The sequence below is a fragment of the Chrysemys picta genome, chromosome 2 (genome assembly GCF_011386835.1).
Source record: "Chrysemys picta bellii isolate R12L10 chromosome 2, ASM1138683v2, whole genome shotgun sequence".
Taxonomy (NCBI): domain Eukaryota; kingdom Metazoa; phylum Chordata; order Testudines; family Emydidae; genus Chrysemys; species Chrysemys picta.
In genome coordinates this window covers 211,246,487-211,254,977 of record NC_088792.1, presented here as the reverse complement: position 1 = coordinate 211,254,977, position 8,491 = coordinate 211,246,487, and the positions used below count along the sequence as shown (strand labels likewise).

The 8,491-nt window shown below is 44.6% G+C and overlaps 1 protein-coding gene across 4 annotated transcripts in view; it reads right to left on the bottom strand.

The window, feature by feature from the left end:
* Positions 1–4,935: 4,935 nt before the first annotated feature.
* Positions 4,936–8,491, bottom strand: part of LAMA3 (laminin subunit alpha 3) — a 190,852-nt gene continuing 187,296 nt past the window's right edge. For 3 of the 4 annotated variants that reach the window (XM_065585346.1, XM_042854847.2, XM_024099569.3), the window contains 3 exons: positions 7,910–8,003; positions 7,407–7,526; positions 4,936–5,672 (listed from right to left, as the gene is read on the bottom strand). In XM_065585346.1, coding sequence (XP_065441418.1) covers positions 5,527–5,672; positions 7,407–7,526; positions 7,910–8,003 — 360 coding nt within the window. In that variant the 3' untranslated portion in view covers positions 4,936–5,526. The remainder of the gene's footprint in view (positions 5,673–7,406; positions 7,527–7,909; positions 8,004–8,491) is intronic. The other variant, XM_065585348.1, reaches the window with a different exon arrangement.

Sequence of the window (8,491 nt, the reverse complement as noted above, 5' to 3'; positions counted from 1 at the left end):
GCCTAGACACCAGGCAGCTGAATTCAGATTGCCCAGGCAACCTTAATTCTGGCATTTCCTAATTTTTGCATGCTTCACTTTGCAACTTTAATAATGGACTTTTAATGTAACTTTTGGGTGTGTATGACAATCTGACCTGGGATGCGGCCTTCAATGAAAGATGGCTAAGTCTGTCTTTTTGTTCTGTGTTTGTACAGTGCCTAGCACAATGGGGTTTTGGTCTATGACTAGGGCTCCTAGACTCTATGATAATACAAATAAATAATAATAGTCCTAGAAAATGATTTAAGGGGCCTGATGATTCCCCTCTCCCTTTTACTAGTTTTATATTAGTGTATGGGAGAGGAGACTCAGGCTTCTTGACTGTTTTACACTGGTGGAGGGAACGCCTCTCAAATCAGCCTCGATGGTTATGAGCGCATTTGGGACCTGCTCCTTGCTGGAATGCTGAGAAGACTAGTGTGACGTTTTTTGCTATTTTTTATTATTTATACAGTACCACAAGTGTACTGGCTTTGCTTTACAGACAGAAAGTGACAGGTCACATGGAGTTGATAGTCTAAATTAGACATACCACAGCAGGGCTATAAAAGGGAAGCCAAACAATGGGTGGAGATAGGGGGCACGGCTAGTGAACTGATTCAACAGTGAAGCTTATGAGACTGTTACACACATTACATGTTAGTTCCTCCCATATACTGATTTTGTTTGTTTGTTTATATCTGAACATCTAAGTATAATTGGGAAGAGAGCAGGGAGGGTGTCAGCAATGGAAAGCTATCCAGGAAGTAATGGGTTTTGATGAAGGAGAATGAGGCAGCTATGCACACAGGGGCATGGCAGTTCTTACAGAAATAAGGGGCGCTATGGAATTGCTTGTGGGAGACCAGAGATGCATCAAAGTGAGCTGAACTGGCAAATGAAGTGCATATGTGGAGGATCCAGCGATGGTCTGTGTGCAGGGGTAGAGTTGAGAGAGCTTTGAGCGTGAAGATGAGAGTCTGAATTTGAAGTGGAAGGAAATAGGAAGCCAGGGCAGGGACAAAGCAGGATGCTGGTTAAGAAACCTGATTTTAACAGTAGGGTGTTGGACAGAATTGAGGGGAGAAATGAGGGAAGCTGAAGAGGTTGCAGGTTTAGTGTGATTGTTATATTAGCTATATCACATTTGCTTCTTGTTCCACCCTCTTTATTGGGAAGATGGGATGCTGGGATGTTATTTTACCGGGCTTTGTATTTTCATATTTGCCTCTCCCTAGTCTCCAAGCCAGGTACTGAAGGTCTCTCTACTCAACCTGCTTTTTGTCTCTCCTTTGCCAATAGCAGCCTTTTACTTGTTTTGCCAGTCAAAAGGTTTAACCTTTTTTCCTATCAGTTGTTTAGGCAATGTAAGAATTGTGTTTCTGTAAGAATAGTCATATTTGCTGTGTCTTAGCTATGTGGAGACTGTGTTCCGCTCTCTTATATACGGAAGCTTTATTTTTCAATGCTATATGTGTAACTGGAAGGAGGATGGGCGGATACCATAGAATAGTTATTTAGAAAATATGTATTTTTAAAAAAAGTATCCATAAAGAGCCTGATGCAAAGCCCATTGAATTCAGCAGGTCTTGCCGTTGTCTTTAGTGGACTTTGGATCGGTTCCACTCATTGTCTTGGAGAATTGCAGAGGGCTTGGTATGAGTGCCTTGGTAACGTTCATAATTATAATGCCATTACTAAACTTGGCCTGGATTGTTATCAAGTACTGCATGTGGCCAACTTTTGATCAGAGAATAGGATTCAATCATTCTTGACTTGTATAAAATAAATTAAAGTTTTTGGGGGGTGTTTTTACACCTAAATGAATTCCTTGCAGAACTGAAACAAAAGTAATTTTTTCAATACATCATCTCTGCAGTTGGTGAGCTGGAGCTATTCAAATGAACAAACCCTCATTTTCGGGAAAGAAGATGGTTTTCATTTGGGAAAGCTCAGAATATTTCATACACAGATCAGGTGTAATGTATGATCTGTAGCTCACCGTTTAGTACCTGAATTTCTTCTTGTAATCAGATTTTTTAAAATTACCAGTGTAATCAGAAACAAATTTCTTCGTAAAGTAGAGTTTGCCCAGTGACTGCTGGGATCTAAACTCTAAAGGATTTTCAGCAGATGTTTATCAGCCCATTGTAGATTTATCTGTGTTTAGGTGCATATATCCAAGGTCTTGATTGTTTTACTTGTTGGCACAAGTTGACAAGACAATCTTATACTATGGGGTGACTAGTCAATTATGGGAACAACATGACTGAAGAAATGATGAAAAATAGAACTGACTTTGCAACACAATTACAATACATATTACAGCCAGTCAGCTTCTAAAGTAACACTTACTAATCACTAGATCTTACTCAATAAATCTTTCTAAATATATTTCCAGTCAGCACTAGAACTAGCCCTGGTTAAATGAAACCAATTGCAAGGGGATTGGAATCCAAGATCTGCCTTGGGTTGTGATTCTAAATCTCAGCTACGCAAAACTAGGAATTATTTTGGGGACATTCTAAGGCCTGTGCTATACAGGTGGTCAGATTAGATGATCACAATGGTCCCCCTCCCCACGGCCTTAGAATTTCTGAAAAACAAGAGCTTGCCCTTTCTGGGCTGTGGAGAGGAGGATTAGACTGACTCATCACTACTTTGTGAGTCAGGGAGAATCTGCTGCAGGGAGCAGTTTGGCAGGTAGGAATTATGGGAATACTGCTGGGGAATTGTTGGAGAATTTTTCCATGTCTTTTACTGTTTTTCCTCTCCTGCACTGGGAAATGTTAATGCCAACTAAGGTTGTAAAATAACTGCACCTTTCAATAGTTTTGGCTAACTTACCCATTGGAAAGCTTCTTGAACGGTGTGAAGACACATCCTATATAAATACTAGCTGCTGCCTGCTCTCTGCTGAAATAGCGTAAGGGTCATTAGATCACCTCCAGGGGTGTGATACAGGTGGATCCATGCAGCACCATATCCTCTAGTCCCTGTCACAGCTCATCCTCTGTGCCGTTTCCCCACCCCTCACCATAGAGCAGCAGAACTACACTGGCTATGCTGCTACAGAACCCTCCATACGGGCAAAGAGAGGGCTGGCTTTGCCCCTAACAGAATAGCCACAGAAAAAGGAGCAACACAGAGATTTGATATAATCAGGGCCAGCTCTAGGTTTTTTGCCGCCCCAAGCAAAAACATTTTTGGCTGCCCCCCACCTCAGCCCTGGGCGCTCTCTCCCCCCCCCCCACCTGCACCCCCTGCCACCCCAGCCCTGGGCTCTCTTCCCAGACCCCACCCGCATCCCCTGCTGCCCCAGTCCTGGGCTCTCTCTTCCCCCCTCACCTGCACCCCCTGCCGCCCCAGCCCTGGGCTCCCCCCCACCAGTGATGACTCTGGCCGCTCCCCCCTCACCTCCAGTCGGTCCGGTGCTGGCAGGGTCGGGGTAAGCAGTGGGGCTCCCGGGCCACGCCTCAGCCCAGGGTCCCTCCATCCAGGGATCCCACCTCCAGGACCGGCTGGGACCCGGGAGGGCAGAGCCGGGGGACCGCCCCGGCAGGTGGCTGAGGAGCCAGGGCAGGGTAGCCCCAGAGGCAGCGGAGCCCCGGAGAGCGGGACGCAGGCCCCGCATGGCAGCACCACACCCTTTATGGCCCCGCTGCTGCTGCTGCTTCTGGCCGCCCTGCCACAGTCCCTGGGCGGCTTGGACCGCTTCGCCCAGCCCCGGCTGCAGCACTGGGGGGCGGCCGCCCTGCGGCACCTGCAGGCAGCTCCGTGTGCCCCCTGGGGTGTCCCCCAGCCTGAGTGTCCCCCGCTTGAAGCCTGCCCGGCCCAGCCACAAGGTGTGGGCGCTGCTCCCCTGCGGCGCGAACCGCAGCGGCTACAGGGGGCCCCCCACGCACGATGCGATGCTGCTGCCAGGGCCGGCTCTAGGCTTTTGCCACCGGAAGCACAAAAAAAATGGCCAGAATGCTGCCCTTGAAAATGTTTTGCCCCAAGCACATGCTTGGTTTGCTGGTCCCTAGAGCCGGCTCTGGATATAATGGAGGGTTTTTGGTTTGATTTTCAAACACACGCATTGAAACCACAAGATTTTTTATTAAATTAATGCTCAAATCCATAAGGGCCATCGTGCTAGGCAGCATGTTTTACTACCCATACTGCATGCCGTGCTAAACACTCATAGACAGGGCTGCTGAATCTTGTCCTGGAAGGCATTGGACACATCATGAAGATGAACCACACAGCCTGTGGGACCTGAGGTTTGTTTATACTGCTATCTTATGCCACCTAGTGGCTGACTTTAGGAACAACATAAGAGCTTCCAAAGAGACTTGCCGAGCCTCGGAAGATGCAGAGCGAGTGCAGTTTTCAGACAAGGATAGGGGCTGTGCACTGGGGAGTGGACTAATACTTAAATAGGGTGAAAATGCTGGGTTTGAATGAATGTGGTGATTGAAGCCCCACAGCATTTACTCAGCCCAGCCCCATATTCATAATAACAATGCAAACAGGGTTCTGTGGAGTAAGGGATCATGGTCAGACAAACGTGAATGTCAAACTAAGCATTCTCTTGGTTTTAGTGTTGCAGTTTGTGCTGTATAAGTGACAGTGCGCTCAGTACTTCGGTGTTAATAAATCGGTCTTGTCTTCATTTCATCAGGAAAACAAACAGAGCATCTATCCTGGTTCTGAAAGCCACAGGGAAAGTTATCCTAATCAGAAGTGTTTAATATCTAAATTCTGTTGACCAGAAACAATGGGCCCAGTCCCACTTACTCGGGCAAGCTGTCTCCTTGAAGTCAATGGGCTTACTCACATAAACCAAGCAGAATTTGGCCACGGTGAATAACAAATTAAGGAAAAAGCCGTGTTAAAAGAATTTTACAACCAAATAAGAATATGGAAGACTTTAAAAGAGCATATTCCATTTATTTGGCCCCAGAACTCTTAGCACAGCAACAATCTTCCAGAGTTCCACTCTTTAAAGTGCTTCAAACTCCATTTATATTATTATTAACATTAATGTACACTTCAGTATAAACACTGCTCATCAACCCAAAGAAATGTATATATTTTTATAAAGTTCTTTATATTAGGCCAGATTCTGCAGTCACTCACACCAGCGTAAATCCAAAATAACTCCAGCTAAGTCAATGGAGTTAGTTTAATGCTACACCAGGGAGGATGAAAACAGCATTTGGCCCACTATGTGTAAAAACAATACTATTTTATATATATATCTCACACACCCAATGAATTACCCGGGAAAGCAATCAAATTTAATAAGAAGTCTAACAAAGCCAACACTTTTAATTAGCTTTGGCACAGGCCACCATTCCAGAAGATGTATCAACTTGTAAGCCATTTTGAACATCATAATTGACAAGAGTAACACAGTGATCAGGGAAGGAGAACCCATATTGCAGTAATTCATACAGTACATCAGGAGTCCCAACCCAACGAGGGTACAAATAATTCCCTTATTATGTAATGGCAAAGTTAATTGGCAGGGCATCCATTCAAGCTGACTGCACCATGAACCTCTGAAATTTTGCTGACAGAGACAGGTTTGTCATTTATTTTAATGTTCTGCAGACAGCCAAGGAAGGAGTCCCGAACAGGAACCAAGGGTGTTTCCAAATCTGCTGTAAAGACAAGGAAGAAAGAGCAGCTAAATAATATGAGCTGTTTTGTAAAGCACTGAATACAACAGGCTGGTGGCTTTAAGATGTTCCCTTTGATACCTCTGAGTATTGAAAGTCTTTGCTTTCAGAATGTAATATGATACCAACATTCCAAGTTGAATTAAACTACTTTACTATGGTAAATAAAATAATTAAAGAAATTATTGCACATTTTATTATGTTTTGCTGTTGTTATGAACTGGTGAAACCTTGCTATGAATTCAGTTAAAACCTCAGTGAGAATGATGGGTGTGAATGCACCCTTCAGTTAATGTAACTGGAAGGATAAATTCATCTCAAGCCCTCACCTGTAACAAAAGGAGTATGTGAACCTTCCCAGGAGTTTTGGACTATATGGGTGGAGCAGCTTTTTGTGAGCATTGTTTTGGTGGGGGCCAGGGGGAGGAACACACACCCAGGCAGTGACTGAGACAGCGTGGAGTGACCCTGAGAGAAGTGCTGGGTTGGGGGTGCTGGCTGAAAGAAGCTTGGGCCTGTAAGCTAAGAAGCTACTCCTTTCTGCTTTTGGTTCCTCCTGCATTCGGAGAAGCAGGACTTTGTATAAATGAAAATATCAGACAACATCAGTTTTTACTCCCAACCGGAACATCCCGAGGAAAACCTAATGTAGACTGGGTGAAAACAGAGAGGGGCCATCAGACCCAATATAAATACTGTAATGTTTATAGTGTTACCCCCTTTTGACCCTGGTGGCTAGTCAGCGTTCCCTTGGCTCATGGATCTAGCTTGGGGGGCGGGGAGGGGGGAATGCAGAAAAGAGGAAATGTTAGGTCTGTAGCTACCTCTGCCTTCCTTGCTGCCCCAATTCATTTTTACACTAGCATTTTTTCCCTCTCTCCTGACCCAAATTTCACATAACAGAATGGTGACTCCTGCAGCACAAAAAAGCTGACCCTGACGGTGGGACTAGGGCTAGTAGAGAGGTATTGACAGCACAGACCCTCATGGAGCCAGGCAGACTTGGGAGTGGTGGGGAGGCTGGGAAGCAGTGCAAACACACAGGGTCCCCAATGGATGGCATTGACCTCCAAAGATAATATATCTGTGTGTTTCAAGTGGCAGACCTCCTACCAATTCTGGTGGTGGTGGAGGGGGTTTGGTTGACATATGAAAGTTATATTGGTATAGCTATGTAAGTTGAGGTATGAAAAAACCACTCCCCTGACCGATGTAGCTATGCCAACCTAAGCCCCAGTGTAGACATAGCTATGTTGCTGAAGAGTGCTTCTGTTGAGGTAATTAATGTTGTTCAGGGAGGTGGTGTTCCTACACAGACAGAAAAATGCCTTCTAATGGCGTAGGCTGCATCTATGCTACAGGGCTATGCCAGCCTGTACTGTAGACACAGAGAGTGTGTGTGACAGAGAGAGAGAGAAAGCGTGCAAGACCCTGCCTACCTGACAAAAAATTATGAGTGAGTGAGAGTGTGTGTGTGTGTGTGTGTGAGAGAGAGAGAGTGAGAGAGAGACAGAGAGAGAGAGAGAAAAAGTGTGCAAGACCCTGCCTACCTGACAAAAAATGATGAGATAATACAAGTTAAGTCTCCTGTCACCTGAGTATTTTTTCCCTTATAGGAGATGATATGGCCCATAGTGTGTTTGATTTTTTTTTCTTTCACAAAAAGAAACAAAACACCAGGAAGAGCAACAAAACATTAACTTGAAGTAATATTACCTGGAACTCTTCCAAAATAAAGTGGATGACCCACGTTAGCAGAAAGTGAGGCAGAGGATCCAATGGTGTAGTTGCTCTTTGCATCCACATCTAGGTGCACAATGTTCTGTTTCTGAGTTACTGTAAGGAATTTGGTAAATCAGTAACTTTGGTCCAGTCAAGCATCCACTAGCCATGACTTACTATTTTAAGAAGTGTTTGTCTTGCAGGAGTGTGATTTATAGGGGAAGTTTTATTTCACTATATTTCCAAGTCAAACTGACATATACCAAAATACTATGGGGATGAGAAAGTGTTCAACATAAAAGCCCAAAGGTTCTCTTCCCTACATGCAGTCTTAAATAATTACAACCTGTTATTACTCTAAAGAGTGTTCTCAGAAAAAACAGCAATGGAATTATTTAGTGTATAAGGGGTTAGGCATTAAATTTAGGGCTACGGCAGTCTTTTTTGTTCTTCCCACCCATTCCAGTTTCAGAAGAGCAGGCAAGAGGATACAGTACCTGCTATGGAGTGCCGCTGTCCATCACATAGAGACCGCTGAGGAGTGACAGATGTCTGGAAATCTGCAGCACCATTATTTCCAGAGGCAGTGACCTGTAAAACATCTTTCAAGTTACTAGGGAAAAGAAAGGAGTGACAAAAGAATATCCGACTCTAAACAATTTACTGAACTCACTGACTGGTGCATTTCACCAACACTTTAAAAGGCACAGTCAAAATATTTGTATTCCCAAACAGTCTTCCTTAAAGGAAGATAGATTCCATTTACAGAGTCCTAAGAGAGGATAGTGTATACTCTATACATACATAAATCCACGCCCTTGCCTCCTTCCCCGGGTTTCCTTCAACTCCCCTGACACACCCTTCAGCTATTGAAAAAGATACTAAAATAGAACTGCTGAGATTCTGCAGTGAGTGTGTGCAGAAAGCTACGGAGAAACTACACAGGGAGCTGCACAGAGCAGTCAGTGCTCCATGGTTGCGCTCTTCCTAGCAGCCTGACGGTTAAAGGAGAAGTTAGAGCACATGGTTCCATGATCCACTGGCCTAAACCCTTCTAGATTTTTGTAGGAGCAGAGTAC